The sequence below is a fragment of the Puntigrus tetrazona genome, chromosome 3, assembly GCF_018831695.1.
Source record: "Puntigrus tetrazona isolate hp1 chromosome 3, ASM1883169v1, whole genome shotgun sequence".
Classification (NCBI taxonomy): Eukaryota; Metazoa; Chordata; class Actinopteri; order Cypriniformes; family Cyprinidae; genus Puntigrus; species Puntigrus tetrazona.
Genome location: NC_056701.1, coordinates 28863452 through 28881784, shown reverse-complemented (window position 1 = coordinate 28881784; position 18333 = coordinate 28863452). Strand labels below are relative to the sequence as shown.

General features: G+C 41.1%; 1 protein-coding gene across 9 annotated transcripts in view; it reads right to left on the bottom strand.

The window, feature by feature from the left end:
• The window catches only part of LOC122334478 (BAH and coiled-coil domain-containing protein 1), a 64006-nt gene extending 51300 nt beyond the window's left edge, over positions 1 to 12706 (bottom strand). For 2 of the 9 annotated variants that reach the window (XM_043232444.1, XM_043232460.1), the window contains exons 1-2: positions 12428 to 12705; positions 9943 to 10267 (exon numbers count right to left, since the gene is read on the bottom strand). In XM_043232444.1, the coding sequence (XP_043088379.1) occupies positions 9943 to 10114 (172 nt within the window). In that variant the 5' untranslated portion in view covers positions 10115 to 10267; positions 12428 to 12705. Of the gene's footprint in view, positions 1 to 5095; positions 8417 to 9942; positions 10268 to 11625; positions 12021 to 12427 lie in introns of those variants that run through there. The other 7 variants (XM_043232496.1, XM_043232517.1, XM_043232488.1 and 4 more) reach the window with 7 other exon arrangements.
• Positions 12707 to 18333: the final 5627 nt, after the last annotated feature.

Sequence of the window (18333 nt, the reverse complement as noted above, 5' to 3'; positions counted from 1 at the left end):
GGTACGGATTTTGAAAAGCTATGCTAGACATGAAATCACTACAGTGTTATTGAAAGCTGAAAGAATAGGGAAAATGTATAACTTATGTTTTTTTTTTACAAAAAAGGCCGTTATGTGATTGCTATTTCAGCGTCTTCTAAATAGTTTGCGTAAAACGCCACACCGTTATTTAAATGCATGCAATTGCGTAATAATCTACCACGGATTAATCCAGCCCTAAACGGCAAATAAAAACGAAACCGATCGCTCGTTTTCCAGTCACTTGAATCTTTCTGTCTAAATGAGGGGTTCTTTTCCAGAATAAGCCGTGATAAGGACCGGACCTTTTACCATTCAGTCAAAGGTCTGGCTACCCGAGACTGAGAGCAACAGCAAGCTGAGAAGCGAGGAGATGAAGCGGCATGTAAAAGAACAAAACACTACACACACACCCATCTTCACAAAAGGAATGGCCAGAGGCTCTCAGCCACTTGAGCAGCTACTGACACGCCGCCAGAGAAAAAACGAAGACACATCAGAGCATCAGGCAGCCTGTAATCATAGCCTGACCTCTCTGCAATTATCGCCATCTCGCAGGAAACGGCACGCCGTCCTGCGACTAATACATAACTCGCGGCTCCCAGCCAAGCGACGCACAAACACAAGCGGACCGAAAGCAAGTGTCCGTCCCTCCCAAAGCCAAGCTCATGTTTGGAGAGGAACACTAACAGACTTGCTTACTGAATACCGCACAGGTGACGGCGTATAGGCTGCTGGCTACAGGAAGTGAAACCGTATGCGGCGATAAATGTCAGTCCTCGAGTTCTCAAATACGTTCTTAAACACATAAGATAGATAGATAGATAGATAGATAGATAGATAGATAGATAGATAGATAGATATAGATAGATAGATAGATAGATAGATAGACAGGTAGATAGATAGATGATAGATAGATAGATAGATAGATAGATAGATAGATAGATAGATAGATAGATAGATAGATAGATAGATAGACAGGTAGATAGATAGATGATAGATAGATAGATAGATAGATAGATAGATAGATTTTTTAAGAACATTATTTTCATCATTTAAGTTCTTTTTTGTCTTAAGACCGATTATGGTAAAACGAAAGACATTTATTTTTTATATATATTTTTTTAAGAACTTAAGTGTCTTTAGAACAATCATGGCAAAACAAAAAATATAATATTTTATTTATTATTTTATTTATTTGTTTTTTAATATTTGTAACTTTCCTAAAGTGAGAAAAAAAGGAAATGACAGACAAAAGTTAGGAAACGGCCATTTTTGGGTCACTTCATTTTAAGTTCCAGTTCTCGCTATCAACTAATTAAGTATTACTTTTGCCTCGGTAAACTTCTAATTACTTCTTATCAATAGTTAGCACGGTGGTTAAGTTAGTTATGGGGTTGGATTTAAAGATCTAAAATATTCTCGTGCAGAATAAGCTACTAATATATCATTTCTATATGCTTATAAACAGCTAACGTGTTAGTAATATGCGTGCTAACGAGCAAATATTTAATAGTATGAATCGGTCCTTAAAATTGAGTGTTTCCTTTTATATTATATAAAATGTCACGCACCTGCTCCCCACAGAACATCTGCACGCCGTATCGCATGCATATCGATATCAATTTTAGCACGTGACGATGCTTTTCCAAACATAACCAAAGTGAAGAGTCAGCTGTTTGCTTAACACCCATTTTCCTCTTTTCGCATCTAACTGAGAGGCAGAAAACGGGAGACAATCGGCCGCTTGACGGAGAAAAATGGCAGCAACGTGTGAAAAGACGAAAGAATAAAAGCGCCATTATTGCTGTACAGTAATGACGCCCGCGGAGGAAGAATGCAGGCTAATAAAGACTAAGAAGTGAACCGCGCTAGCACCATTACCCAGTGCGCCGCCGAGCTTGGGTGTCACTTCAAAGCATTCCCAGCTATTAATCAGATGATATCCTACACCCCCCACTCCCGAATCCCAACTCAACCCAACCACCTCCACCCCCAGAACTACAAACGGGGTAATCATTACTAGATTTAGTTCACACCTCGCTCACAAACACACCTTTATCGCACCATCAGATCCAATTAATTCACCCGCCACTTCAGCCGGAGCATTCTCAGACGGTACGGCCGGGGGCCGAGTCAGTGCTTATACGGTATTTTTACTGGACCTACCGTAAAAAAAAAAAATGCTCAGCGACATATTTTTATACGAGTCAGAGATATATATTTATAGTTTCCAGCAGGGCCGTAACTCCCATCGACATTGAAGAAGGGACGAGTCGCCGGAAGAAACCAGATACGGCCAAATTGTCGGCCCTTAATATTTGATATTCTTGATGGCGCTTCTTGAGAGCATGCTCCCCGTTCGTTTTTAGGATGGCAAAAGGTTAAAAGTTACCTTTTTTTTAGGCTGGTCTGCTAAACGTGATTTACAGAGCAGTGCTTCCATTTTAATAATGAAGGACTTTAATATACGAAGCTTAACATTTAATATTGTTCAGTTGTTTTACAGTAAAAATTTTACCAATGTCTCAACTGCTTTGCAGTAAAAACTACTAACAGTGATGTAAATGGATTGCATTTCATTTTGAATTTAAAACATTCTCTATATTAAGTGGCCTTAAATACCATGGGCTTACATAAAAATTAATCATTTGGTACAATGATTAATTTTTAGGGTCAAGTTTTAGGGTCTTTTAACTAGTAGCTTTTTTTTTAGCATTCATATTAGAATACTATCGACTTATTAGTAGTAATTAACTTATTCTACATCCCTAATCCTACCCAGCACCTAAACTTAACTCTACCTTACCGACTACTAATAAGAAGCAAATCGGAAATTTTACTGTAGGAAAAGACACAGTTAATAGTGGATAAGTGTTCTTTATTTTGAACTCAGACTGGTATGGAACAAGCGGGTGGTGAGTAAAATGATGAGACTTTTCATTCTGAAAGTGTACTGCTCCTTTAAAAGGTCTTGGTTTCCAGTAAACGGTACATTTTCTGAAAAAGGGGCCAATTGAAATCATTCCTAAAAAATTCAGCACAGTCATTTCTGCCGTCTTTTTTTATCCGCAGCGATGATTTCATCTTTAGATCAAAAAATGCATTTTTCAGGTTATTAAAGCAGTATTAACAAACAGCATTAGCATTTGCCGCTAAGCATTTTTGTTTAATCATATAAAATGATACTATTTTATTATGCCGTCATTAATTTACACTATTATTACATTTTTACTATCATCGTTTAATCTGCTTTGCTGTTTCGACAATATTGTCAAATAGGATTTATTTAGTAAATGTATTTATTTTCGTTATCAATATTATTAAGAATGAATGAATATTAGACGTATAGATTGCATCTAGATGGATTGAATAGTAGTATATTTTACTGGCAATCTTGTAAAGTATGTAAAATAATCGAGGAGAGAGAGATGGAGGGAGGTGTTGACACTTGGCTCTCGTTGCGTACAGTGGGCTCCGAGCCTGGACCCACAGCCGTTTACTGAAAACACCTGCCACAGCGAGTTTGGGGAAGGGTGGGGGGTGTTTGTTGATCAGTCCAGGCAGGCCCGACGCGGGCCGCTCCCACCGCGGTACACCCTCGGAGCCATAAATCCAGCCTGGATCTCCCCGCGGCCTCCAGAGACGAATCATCATCGCTCCTGCCCCATAGCACGGGATTAACTCCTGCGCCGCAGCTGTCTCTTTAATATTAGATAGATGTTATACAATTCTAATCCCTCGCACTAACCTCTTTAACCGTCTCCGCGCTAAACGATGCGCTTTTAGCACACATCCTAGAAGCTCGGAGTCTCCGACAAGTCCACGGTTTCAAGTTTCCGGCAGAACATTAGAGTTTCCGATTAGCGCTGATCGATCGCGCATCCGGAATAAATGTTTTTGTTTAGGTAATACGGTATATATGTGTTCTACATACATTTTGAAATTATTTCCACGTGCATTAATATAATATACAGTTTATATTCTTGACTCTCTACAGTTTATATAATATACGCCTGATATTCTTGTCCGTAGAAATGGATCCTTCCATGAAGAACAGGAGATTTCTTGCCAGGTTCACTGGCGTATTTTACGATCAGCCAGGTAAAAATCATGAACCCGGATGGTTAGAAAAACGAACAGAACGCTTCTCCTCAGTTGGGCCGCGTGATTCGAGGCGGCGTTCGCGTCTGTGAGAAAAACTATGTAAAGAAATACTGATGCTCAGGGATTGGTTCCTTCTAAAGGTTTTCAGCGATTATACTGTAAATGAATGCAAACGTTTTTGCTCCATTTTTGATTTCTTTGGTAATAGAAGGATGCTGTGCTGTCGAGAGAGAGAGAGAAAGACATAGAGAAAGAGGAGGCAGTGTACCCTAGTGGTCAAAGTGTGCACTAGGGCAGACTGAGGACAAAGGCCACGCATATTACCGTACTACTGTTACTATTTCTGTAGCACGCAGTATATCTACATCACGGACAGCAAGCAAAGCGTCTGCATACAAAGATGGATACAGATGACTTCGTATAAAAAGCCCAGTAATGCATTATACAGCAATTGCGTTCCACGCGGCTTTTCACCATCAGTGTCGGCGTTTCAGAATAAAAATAGATGTCGATGTATAACTGTTTTTTTCTTTCTCTAAACGGCAACGTATTCTATAAGCTCACTCCGAGCGCAACAAGTCGCCGTGCATTTGAGACGCAGGCAGCTTGCGTTCATCCTCCCTCGAGGCCGATTAAACGGGAATTTCTGATGCTAATCTTTGTTTTTGCGCAAAAGGGCCGACGCGTCCTCGAAAAGAACGCAGCGTAGTGACGTATCAGTGAAGCCCGTCGCTCTGATGACTTACGCAACCAATTAGTGACAGATTCTCATTCATGAGTGTGAACTGATAGCAAGGAACAGGTTCGAGAAGAAGAAGAAGAAGAAGAAGTAGGGAGTGTAAGAATGATCAAACGCAACACATTCATTTCTTAACGTGTCCTGCATTTCCAAGTAGGCGTTCGATTGGATGGTAAGGATGTCAAGCTACGATTCAACGGTTTCGGTTGTCGTTAACTAACGAGAACTTACCAGTAAGATAGCTCTCAGAGATTCATCCTGAGGTCAGGACCCCGCAATCCACCTCCATCCAAAGCGCTGCATGCTTTCCTCCGCTCTTTTCTCTCAAAGATTACAATAATAAAACAGAAATTAAAAACAAGTAATCTGGATTTTCTGCTTGAGCCGTTAATAATGTCTAACAGCTGTCGCATGCGGCACAAGCACACGCGGCGGTTGGCCCGAGGCCGCCCGATGAGAGGGAGACAGACGGAAGGAGAGAGACGTACCCTTCACCTGCAGGTCCGCTAAACATCTCTTTAGCTCGTCTCGTTTAATAGCTCGTTCTTCGAAAGCTGCTGTGTTTTAAGGGAAGTGGGAGCTTCCTCTGCCGAAGTGCGAAACGCGCGACAGGGTTTGAAAACGCGATACGGGTTATGCGATACGGGAAGGATTGCCCGCCCCGGCTTGTCTTCTTTGTGTAGGGTTGCAGCGCTCCGCCTGACCTGCGGCGCGCGGGGGGGGAACGCCACGGCCGTTTGGCACCGCGTACACACGCTTATCAAACTACATATGAACATCGCATAGACTTCCATTGTTCTCGTATCAAGCCAGTTACAATTACTGTAAGCTAACGTTACATTAAAAATACGCTGTAAGAAATAAAGGTCAGTTTATTTCAAGGCCCATTAACCACGAATTTAGCCTCAGTTGACTCCTAATTTGCTGTAAAGTAGTTTTTAAGCAGGAGTTGGGATATAATGATTAATAAACAGCCAATATGTTAATAATAGGCATGCTAATAAGCAACTATAGTTATAAATCGGTAAAATAACAGAAAAACACTTAGTTACAGAGACTTAGTTAACTCTAAAGCCCAATGCAATACACTGTAAAATTCCTCTATCGTTAAACTGAATTGTAATTGTTCATTAACAATAACTATAATAACATTAACTATATAAGCGTTCTATAAACATTCTCTTCACCATAAGCAGTTTTGTCAGCTGCTATTTTACACACTTAAGCTCTTTAAAGGAAGATGGATTCTGATTGTCGCTGTTTTTATCGTTTAACAGCTGGACCGAAAAAAAATCGTAAACTGCTTCCAGTGATCATTAAAAATGCCATCGTGGCGTATTTTCGTTTCAGTCAGGGGTGCGTTTCCCAAAAGCACTGTCACCAACCTGCGGTTGTTCGTTCCGATGAAGAGGTTGAAACACCCCCAAGTTGGGCTTTCTATCGAGAGAATATCTGTCTAGTCATGTCCTCAACAAACACACAAAAAAAACCACCCAAACTCTCAAAACAACAACAAATGATTGGATTGTGGAAACTTTGTGTGGAATCCAAGCACTGTGGTTGAAGAGGACGGATATTGGAGCGAGTTATTATATATTCTGATGAAAGATTAATACAGAGACGTCCTTTTTTATTAAAGTGCACTGATTAATTGTTCGCACAGCGTACAGGTAAGCGCATTACATAAAAGGGAGCATTTCGATTTCGTGTCTTTTAAAGCATGCGCCATGACAACAGAAACGGTTTCTAACAATATCGGCGGAGCCCTCGATGAGGGCCCTAAAACTGCAATCTCAGAATTTTTTGGAAGTGAGAGAGGCTTTATGGCTTGCCAACCTCGTATCTCCCTACAAACCCCTTCATCAGGTCTGCCGTAAACACCAGAGACGCTTTCATAACCCCACTAAACACCTGTGCCTGTCTTTATATCCCCTTACCCCCTCAGCCCGAGACGTTCACGCGACGAGCTCTTTAATAAAATCTCTCAGTACAGTTATTTATTCCCCTCTGGAAAGCAAAACACAAGGGTAAGTGGGAGTCGGCGGGGGTTAACCTGTAAACAGAGCAGGGTTGCTGGGATATCCAGGCAGGATATAAGAATGAGGGGACAGACAGGGACGTTCTGCCCCTCCAAGACAATAAAAGAGGAGGGAGGGTGTGTTTTTATCTTTGAGCAACATGCTGTAAAACACACACAAAGCTGTGATCGGAAACAATGGTCTTGGGCTGTGTGTGTGTGTGTGTGTGTGTGTGTGTGCCTGTGGTGTGGGGGGTTGCAGGAAGGAAGCCAACACAACCCCCCCCCAGACAAGACATGGTAAGAAGAACAGGAGAATCAAGGGTTTGGAGGAAATGGAGACCAAACGCTTAACGCAACATCAAGCCTCAACACACAAGAATGCTTTCAAATTTGGACGTTTCTAGAAATGTCCGTGAAACAATCATGGTGGTGTCCAAACAGTTCAAATTAAGGCAGATGAATAGCAGAAATAGGCTTAGCTCGGGTTTTTTTTGATTTCCTTTAAAGCAATGTGAGTGGTTTTGAAGCTAAGGTGTTGTGGGTGATTGCGGTTGCTTTGGGTTGCTGGTAAAGCTTAAAAACAACTTTAACTGATTTAAAACTGGTTTGTTTATTGGTTCAAAACACTCTTTTAAAATCTGTTCACTGAAATTCTTCAGGGAAGCCAAAAATATTGGGTTCTTCCATATGACATCCCGTCGTCTATACAAGAAGGTCCGTGACGGTCCAAATCTCAATGCTAATGAAGAACACCTCAGCTCCAAACGAGAAGAAACCACGACAAAGTCACGTTTTTTTAATGCTCAATTGGGATTCATTTGATATCTCCTCCTGTGACGGGTCAGGTGCCTCAAAAACGTCCCAGAGATTAGCGCAATCCCAGCGTAAGCACAAAAGCTAAAGGAACAACCGAAATAACCAAGAGGAGAAGTGAAATTGAGAGCTCTCGACGAAACGAGCCCACATTTCATAAGTCTTTGAGGAAGCCAAAAGAGCGTTGCGACAGCAGCCTCTGTCTCTACAAGCCTCCGAGTCCAATAGCAGCTGAATAATAAAGCCACTGAAAGACACCACAGAAGGTCTTTCACTGAGCCTGGATCCCAACCTGCATCTGAATGCATTCGTACATCAATTCCCTGAAATATTCATGTTCTTTGTAAAGAATTCATGCGAGGCCGCGAGGGAGGCAGTCCCTGGAGGGATAGAGCAAATCCACTAACGCAGATACACCCCCTTTACGCCTGCGGGACGCTATTGACCGGTCCGTTCGCTTAATGAGAGAAAAAAACCGGTTTGGTGACCGTCCAGCTTGGTTTGCATGACCACGGCGCTTTTCTTAGCTTGGCCTTAATGAAACAAACCGCGCGATTTGTTCAGTTACGTACACATTAGCGCTAGACTCGCTTAATATTTTGTCGATTGTGTTAATTAATATTTTATTGCAGAACGACGGGTTAATTGACACTTCGGTGCTGTCGAAGCGTTACATTGTTTCAGCTCAATCAGCTTCAAACGTCCTCCGAATGGCAGACCTGAGGAATGTGGAGGAAACAGAAATTACACAGTATATATATACGGTATGTGTATATATATATATATATACACGAAAATAACACAGTTGTCAGTCAATAAATTAACAATATAATTCCGTCCCATCATTAAAGTGCATCCTGATACCTGAGCTTTTTATCAACTTCAGACAACGCAAAAATTGCCCTTCGTCATCCTGGTCTACGATGAAGGTGTAGTAATAACACGCAGGTTGAATGTCACCACATGAATCAAGCGCGAGACATGGCTGAGGCTGTAATATTCCAGACAAAGCTATAAAACCCGGAGCTCTGTGAATTTTATCTCTGGCCTACGATACTTCACCTGTCTCGATCATTGAGCGGCGATGACAGTTAAGGGCACGGCTGCATGGTGGCGCAAGCTGCGATTGTACGACCGAAAGACATTGTCATATCCGGTTAACAGCACACCTGCACCCTTTAGCTAACGTTAGCCTAAATACTCATTGGCCGAGACCGAATGGACGCATCTAACGCTATAAATATAATAGGTGCACGTGAGTGTATGGAGACCGGCTGGGAGCAATGCATTACTGTAGATAGAAACAACAACACAGATTTCGTTTTAAGACATTTTAGGAGTCCGAATCGGGTTTTAATCATCTATAAACCCAACGGTTATTCAAAATAGCTTGTAGGTTTAAGAAATCCGAAGAAGACACTGAATGGCAATGTTTATGTGACTTGCAACATTGAGGCCTTAGCGGTGCAAAACGAGCACGGTCTTCATGAAGATCATTTGCAATGTGTTATTATCCACGGATGGCGAATGCAAAATAGGCCGAGTGGGGTTTTTTTTTGGTCATTAAGAAAATAGCATCCGAATAAACCTGATGGCTCATTCCTACAGGAACAGTGCAATACCGTATTTTGCTAAAATAATCGGAAAGCTGAATTCAGGCTATTAACTTTACACAATAAAATGCTTTGTTGGTAACACTCGAATACGAAATAACTACAAATGCTAAATCAAAGTAAAAACAAATAAATAACAGTAAAATAGCCAAATTTAAAAAAAAAAAAAATGTCACTACATTCTGCCAGCTTTCAAAGCCTTCATTGTTTTAAATCGTAATCTGAGGAGTAATTTATACGTTAAAAAAAAAACGTATGCCCAATATATTCATAAACGTTGCCTGTCAGAATCATCTCACGTTTATCAAAAATCACATTCGGTAAGATTTTAAGTCTTAAATCTGGATTTAATCAGCAAGGATATGAACATGACGATTAAAAAAAAGCGGGCTTATCTATCTACGTTAGTTCAATGTGGCACAAAATTCAAAATAATAATAATCGAGCAGATTTCAGAGCAGGCTACGTGCTTCTTGAAACGTCTTTGGCGTTACGTTCTAGGCGTTTCATAGCCGCGAAGCCCATCGTAAAAACCCTGAACGTAAATAAGACACAGGCCCGAACTAAACGTTAACAGAAATCAGATGAAAAACAAAAAAAAACGCCAGCGAATCAAAGAAAACGCCACAAACCTGAATGCGCCGCCATCGGTAAGTGAGACGGATAATATTTCCCGGCCGGAAAGTGAGGCGCATGCTGCACGGAGCCGTGGCCGGACGAGGAGATGCGCGAGGCGGCGCGGTGCACGAGAGTGGCCCGCTCTGAGAGGAGGTGCGCCGGAGCGGAGAAATCACGACCCTCCATTCCAAAGAAAACGGCCGACGTGTATATAATCCCCAAAAAAAAAAAAAAAAACAAGCGGAAATCAGATGAAGCCTTTGTACCGTAATCCGTCTGCGTTCGCTTCAGCGGAAAGCTCGCCTCCCCTGCTCAGGCTGAAGTCCTCAATCATCTTTTCTACAAAGAAAGAAAGAAAAGGAGAGACGTTGTGATCTCGGTTAAGGCACGGCCGACATGCATCTGCTTCGCCGTCGCATAGAAGAAAACTGCGATATAAATCGAGGCGTAATTTTGATGCACAATCGTTTAGTTGTTTTTATTTAAACGTCCATTGAAACGATTTGAAAGAGACGTGAAAGGCCATAGATGGCAGTGATTGAACGGGCCTGACGGAGACGATCCTTGGTCATAAAAAGATGCACCTTTTCCACAACGGAGAAATTCATCTTTTAAACTCAAATAGTGTTTTATAAGCGAAAACAACGAGCTCGACAAAAAGTGACTCTTTTTTTTCCCACAAATAATGATTGTATCGACTTCAGCCCCGTCTTTTTTTTTTATTGTTAAAAGAACCGAAAAGGGCCGTCAATCAAATGCGATAAAATAAAATCGTACCGCGTTATTAGACGCGCGCGCGTTATGCGAATGAAATATAAAAGTGTGATATCGATCAGATGCGTATAAATTAAATAACCAGTTCGTGGGCTGTACAATATATCATAATGACATTTTTTTTTACGTACAGTGCTAGTGGGACCACACATGCGCTGAATAAACATGGCATTAATTGACATTTAATAAATAGCAGCGTACACGCCCGGCCCATTGTGAATGAATAATAAAAAAAAGACAGCGACCTATAACCAGTAAATACCATTTTTTTGTACTTTATTTGTTTTTTTTATCAGAATGAACTGTGAGTGTGTGTGTGTGTGTGCGCGCGCGCGCGCATGTAAACAACTGCAATTTCCTTTCATCTGGTTGACCTGTTTTTAGCTTTTATGTGGAGCAATTAAATCTAACACAACCGTACACACGACGCGTCCAGCTAATACCGTACCGACGTTCGTTAGTTTTATCCGTTCCCTGCAACGAGCCTTTTGTGCTCCCTCGGACCAAACCTGAAGGAAACGCCACATAATGGATGAATTATTTCACGCGGGTCCTCGCGCTAACTGGCGCGCGCGGGCCGCTGACGATCAGCGCGTGTTCTGAAAACACACAGCCCGCCGTTTTCCGCTGTCGCGGGCCGTGCTTGCGAACCGGGGCCGGCCTTACGGCGAGCAGCTTTTGTCTCCCGAGTGAGGACCGCTGCTCTCCGTCAGCCATTACCGTGAGGGCTCCGGCGACGGCCGTCCATTTCGAGCGCGCGGGCGGCGTTCAGTCACGCGCTGCACGCTTCGTTTTAATCGCGGCTTCTGCGTGCAGCCGAACGCTTAAAACGCATTGCATCGGCGGCCGAATCGCGGATGTTGTTAAATATTTGCATAATCCATTGTTTTGTTTTGTTTTTTGTCTCGTGCATGACAACGCACATAGTTAATTGCTGGAAAACGCGCCTCTGCGTATCGAAGCGAGCAAAGAGCGCGAGTCAGCTGGGGATCTTGTGTTCACGAAAGGGAGAAACTCGCGAAGACGATCGCGTTCATGTTCGGTCGGTGGCGTTGTTCGGCCCGGGGAGGACGCGCCGCACGGACACGAGCCTCTCGCGCGCGCCGATCAGAAATAAATCAGAACCGATCGTTACTAAATAAGCATCGATCGGCGAAGAAAAACGCAGATCCGAATATGATGATAAAGGACAGCTGGAAATTTGGACGATGCGCGTTTCGCTTTTATTTTTTCCCGTGGCGTGTTTCAAATCGGGGACCGCGATGCGGTGTTTTTAGAGAAAATATTTCTAATTTAACAATTAAAAAAAAAAAAAAAAAAGACATTTGAAGATGTAAGAAATAGCGCGAACACTATAAGAAAATCAATTTTAAACAGCAGGCTGTATTCGTGAAAACACCGCTGCTAATTCAAGTAGTGAACTGAACAAGGCCATGCAAGCTTTAGCTAAAAAGAATAATTTCGCGAAATGATTAAACGGATGCTTTAGAAATATAAATACGAAATATAAATAAACGCGGACCGTATAGCTACCCCGGTGATTAATAAGTGCGTTTATTAATTATTTTATATTCATAGGCTTTCCGTTTCCCCTTTGGATGTTGCACCGTAATTGTTTATGCTACTTAGTTAACGATATTTTCTTTATTTCTTTGAAGGTATTTTTGATTTTATTCGACGTTTAGGCGACACAACCATGACGTAAAAAATAAATGAATTACTTACTGGTATGTTATATCCTTGCATAACAATAAATAATTTTAATTAGAAATCAAGAAAATTATTCGGAGCAATGACGCTTATTTTAAAAAGCATATTTCAGTGGTTCAGTCCTAATTCCCCTCATACGATGGAAGCGGTTGTCGCTCGCCGGTCTCGGGCTTCTCTAGGCCACTGGAGTCGAGAGTCGAGTCTCGGAGCGGCGATTCTCTTGTCCTGCGCCGATCGAGCCTCTCAGCTCCGCGAGAGTAAACACGCGCGCTGATTGGTCGGGCTCCCGAATCGTAATGAGCTGGCGTCTCTCGCCTGGGGACACTCCGCGTTCTTATTGGTCGAAATCGGTGGCCAATAGGAATTCGACGTGGAGCGCGAGAGCGATGAGGCGAGCGGCAAATTCAAGCAAAATACTAAAGACAGGTTACAATGTGTTAAAACTGCAAATAGTCCTTTGCAAACGGGCACAGGATTCAGACCTGGAGAAGATTGCTACTATTGCAGTGTCTTTAATGACATCCAGGAGGTATAATGTATTTTCATTAAAAGAAAAAAAGACATTAATCAGCGATTGACAAATTAATACACTATTTAGCGTACATGCTAAAGAGCCTTTAAATGTAGAGATAGGTTGATACGTTAAGTATATAAATGACCGCAACTGCACTGTGTTTGTATTAGTTTATTTAACGCTAATAGCCTGTGTGCGGGTTTATGGACACGTTTTTAAAAAAAGGCTCCATACGGAGGAGGATTTGATTGGTTGGCACGTTGCCAGCGTATTGTCACTCACGGAGTGTAAACAAGACTCTGATTGGCTGCTCGCCAGTCCGCATTGGGTTATCCGGAAGAAAAAAAAAAGAAAGAAAGAAATAACTGGATCCGCGGTTTCAAGGCGTCCCAGGTTAGATGATGAAAACAGATAAGAAGAAACGGTTTCAAGGCGCTCCGAAAGGCGGACCCTCGGTGGCCCTGAAGCTATACTCAGAGAACAGGCGAAGCGCAGAAAGAAATGTTCGATATGTCGAAGGATTAAACGTTCGTTGCGCGATGCTTTCAGACCCGGGACGAAGAAACGCGATACACATTTCTGGACGCATCGGTAAGAAATCGGGAGAAGTGTTTGAATCGGCTTTGCTCGAATTCGTTTAATCATAGCGGAAGATAAATCAAAAAAATGTTGCCGATAGAAACGACACACGCAAATGCTAAGCTAATTTACGTATATATATATATATATATATATATATATATATATATATATATATATATATATATATATATATATATATATAACTGTATTTAATTATCTTAACTTTGTCTTGCTAAAAGGTATGTGCTCTTCAAAGATGTAATGCGCCTTTAAATAAATATCTTAGTGTATAATCTATATCTACCTAAATAATATATTGAAATCACACATCTAATTTATGTTTTTCTTTTGGCTTCGTAATGTTTGAGATGTAATGTACAGGTCTAACGCACAGTTCTTTGGGCGAAATTCCAAAATAAATATCCAAAAAACGTAAATGCTACATTATTATTCTCCCAAATCTGACCTTGTGGTAAACATTTAATGCGTTGTATTTTTCTCCTCGTCGCTGTGACCATGTGTACAGAATGTAAATATATGTAGATATAGAATGAGTCAAAGGAAACAAAACTGTATCTTGTATCTCTGAGGAGAGAGCTGGACATTCATATTTATGTGTTTGTGTAAATGGTCCACCTTACAATTTGAGCTTGAACATTGTTTGTCATACAAAATAAATGCAATTTAATTAAAAATGTCTTTGAATTGCTTTATCCTCAGGTTTTTGTATATGTTTTACTGTAATTCATTGTTTCTTTTGATATAGCCACCTGTGTCTTTAAAAAATCAGCATACAGAGAACAATGTGTGTGTGTGTGTGTGTGTGTGTGTGTGTGTGTGTGTGTGTGTGTGTGTGTGTGTCCAGTTTAATTAATATACAGATGGATTAAATTAACCAATGGACAGGACAGCATACGTTTGCATCTGATAAAAGCCGCTCTAAAACCCTTTGTAAAAAAAAAAAAATAATAATAATAATTTGCTGATTATGCCACTTTAAAGCAATTTTTACACCCAAATGACAATTTTCTTTGTGTTAGGTCTGAATTTAAACGCATTCTGTCCACATTGGTTACTGATTTAAAAAATGTAATTCTCAATTGGTAAAAAAAAAATATATGGTTGCTGAAACATTCAATATTAAAAGCCTAAAAGGCAGGGAATCTTTATGTGCGGTTAACCATTACACGTATTCACCTTTACTTTACGTTTGATTACTTTTGTACTCATCGATTACTGTAATGTGAATATTAGGTGTTCTTCGAGATGCCTGACGCTTAGATCGACAGACCAGCCGGCGTATCGTTCCTGAAAAAGCCTTTTTACGTAGACGCTGTTAGCATTGCGAGCGAAATAAGATTGAACTGTCACATGTGATCACGTGACAGATCCGTTTTACCAGTGCTGATTATCTGAGAACTTTAATATTTCGTTAATAAATCCTAGATGGATGGTACTAATAATCTCTCTGTAACTTTAAATTTACCAACCCCCAAATACTGACGTCAGCTGTGTCAGTTAACCCCTTTCCTGCCGTTGGAGTATTCCTGTGTTCTATAATTCTTTTATTGATTTCCACACTCATGTGCTTGCTGTTTGATTGAAAATAAACACCTCGGACTCTACTTTTTATGTGTTTATTTATTTCAAGTTAGATGTTGAATGGTCCCAGGGTTTGAAAAAAAAACCTGGAAACTGACTCGAAATCGTGAAGCGTAATCCAGCGGAAACTGTACGCAACAACAAAAAGGATTTTAAAATACGTATCCAAGGTAATAATAAACCAAAGTGACGAGTTTCTGCTTTCCCGCCAAAATATGCTGCACCGAACACTTTATAAATTTACATTCAAGCATCGTTTAGTTTAGCATTTGTAACCATAAAGAGATGGCTTACCCGAAAATGTAAATTAATTTTAAATGTAAAAAATGTTTAGTACAACATCGGTATAGGTTTGAATACGATGACAGTAATTCTTTAATTTTGACTAAACTGTGCCTGTAAAGTCATGTTATTTAAGCAAATATGTAATTTTGGTTTGTTGAGCACTCATCCTAAAGTTGTGGATGAAATGTCATTCACAAGCAAAAGTATAAAATAATGAGAGGTATGATCCCGTCACCTCAGCCTATGAAACAAACCCCTTCGTGTATAATAACAGACGTATCCCTCAATACCTAAAAAGCAGTGTTCCCAACACTCTTCCTGGAGGCACACTGCCAGTACAATGTTTTAAAACTCTTCCTAATCGAACGCACAACAGTAGAGACCTCAAGAGCTAACTAAAAACTGCGGGTCAGATAAGTAAGACACCCAAAGTGTTTATTGTTCATTTGCCTCTAGGGATGCGTTCCACTTGCATCCCTCACTAACTTCCTTCTGTCTCATTGACTCTGAGCTACGTTATTGGTTACTTTGCGTTATTGAAACTCTTGCAATGGCTGAATTGGAACATCTTAAGCACATGATAACTCCATCATGGAGTATGTGTGTTTGTGTGTATATATATATAAATTCATAGAGTGGTTTGGGGTGGGATGAATTAAACACAACCTGCCTTGGTGTCATGCTTGGGTTGCATTGTGGTATATGGAGCTCCCTTTGCCAAAATCATCGGGTTGAAGGCCTGTCCATATACACTTCCCACATCCACTTTACAAAGTGGAACACACTTCGAAATGGCAGCAGGGATTTCCCTGAGGGGAAGTGCTTAGGGAAGTTCACGAGAGTGTGTCTAAAAGCGAAGTGGAACACGACCTAGGAAGAGGGCTGGCAAACACTGCCCCAAAGGATAATGGTAGCATACCTTTCTACGTACTTCAATTCCAGCCCTGCTCCAACGCACCTGCCTTTTATTTTCACTTAATCCATCAGCTGGTTTCCATGTTTTTGATTACAGTTGGAGTTAAACTCTGCTGATTGAAAACCTTATTTTTGTGCGTCCAGTGTTTCTCAGCTCCAGGCCCTGGCGCCAATATCTCAGAATGCTTTATTAGTCTTTCTAGTTACCACACTAACAAGCTGATGATCTAAATCAAGTCTGAATCAAGCCGATGAGCTGAACCAACTTTAGATGTCAGTTATTCTCAGAGTTGGGTCCTGAGAGACTGGTTTAAACCAGTTTTCCTAGACACAAACAAGACTATACTACTTTTTTTAAGACCTGAATTAGTTCATTACTAGAGGCTCCAAAAGCCTCCTAAAATGGATAGGTGAGATAGGATTTTGCTCCAGCCACAATTAAAACCACCCAAAGAAGCTAATTAATGTCTTCACGCTCACTAAAAAGTGGCAAACAGGTGTGTTGGTGCTAAACTCAACAGGGTAGTGGTCCCTCAAACTCTATATATGAACTCAGACCACAATGCAACACGATTGTGACGTTGCCGCAGATCATGTTTACTTCATCCTCACCTCAAACAACTCTATAATATATCAATTATGTTTTAACATTTTGAACTGCCCGACGATACCTACAAAGAATGCTGCACCAAATAAATTCACAAGAAGAAAAATGCAAACAATAAACCAACTTTTCAACCACAACAACGTTTTTCAACATTGAGAATGCATTTGCCGTTTCATTACGAATTGGTGTTTTGACGTTTCGTTGGTATTCCACGGACCATTAACTTCCATGGACGCCAAGGCCACGTTTAGACTTTTTTAAAGACTGTGAGGATTGACCGTGTCAGAAACGTCTTGGTGCGCAGTTATTTGGGAAGCGTGAGTGATGTGTGGCTAGCAACCTAAACCTTAGTGGTACAGGCACTTGATGGGGACACCAGCACGCCACAAACGTACACACGCTGGGAACCAGCCACCGAAAAAAACAATACGCTGGTGAGGAGCCACTCTGTCATTTTGAGCAGGGAGCAGCAGCGGTATAGCAGGTCTGAGCTTCACTGACTTTCTAATCCAAGACGCAAGTCCACATCTGCAGTCTGCTGCTCTGACCGCACAATCGTCGCTCTTAAAACATCACAGCGCGCCCATTTTCCCCTAAATCACCACTGACTAAATCTGAACAAAAGAGACAAATGGTAAGAAAGCCACATATGTGATTCTGAGGTCGCTCCATGCCTCTCTGACTGCCCGAGGAAGGCCCGAAGTGCTCCGCTGGGAAAACTTTGGCTAGTGAGCTGTGACACATATTCATTTGCACCTCCATTTGAACCTGTTGTGCACGTTGACCCACAGTCTATCCTTCCGTTTGAAGCCGGTTTTGAGACCAAGCCTGCTTTTTGTGAAATTGTATAGCACAGCTGCTCTCCCCGCCAGAATACTGTATTGTTTCTAAACTAAAAAAAGGAAGAGAAAAAAAAAAAAAGTAATCTACGCAGTTTTAAAAAAGTACACTTTCATAAAGTACCTAAAGATCCATACATCTTTATTTTTGAGAATGTAAATACATTATGGAAGTGTAACTTGCGTTACCCCAACTCTGATTATTGTGTTTTATTGTCTATTGTGCTGAATGTCGTATTTTCCTTATATGATATCCATAAAACTGCAACATTGCTGCATTGATTTTTCATTCCTGTGACAAAAGTGAATAGAAAACAAATAAGTCATAACAGTCGAAGCAGTTTGGAGGTTTTTGGTGGACTCATCGGAGAACAATACGTGATTCACATAGTCCGCAGCCAAAGATTTTGAAACTGATGTTTGGCATTGGCCCGAGTGACCAAAGGTTTGGCTACGTATATTGACCCTCTGGACAGTTTTGGGGAAACAGGACAGTTGAGGTGCACGTTCAATTCTGCAGTGAGTTGGGCAGCTGTGGTTTTATGATTTTTGGATACAATCCAGGTTAGCACCCGGA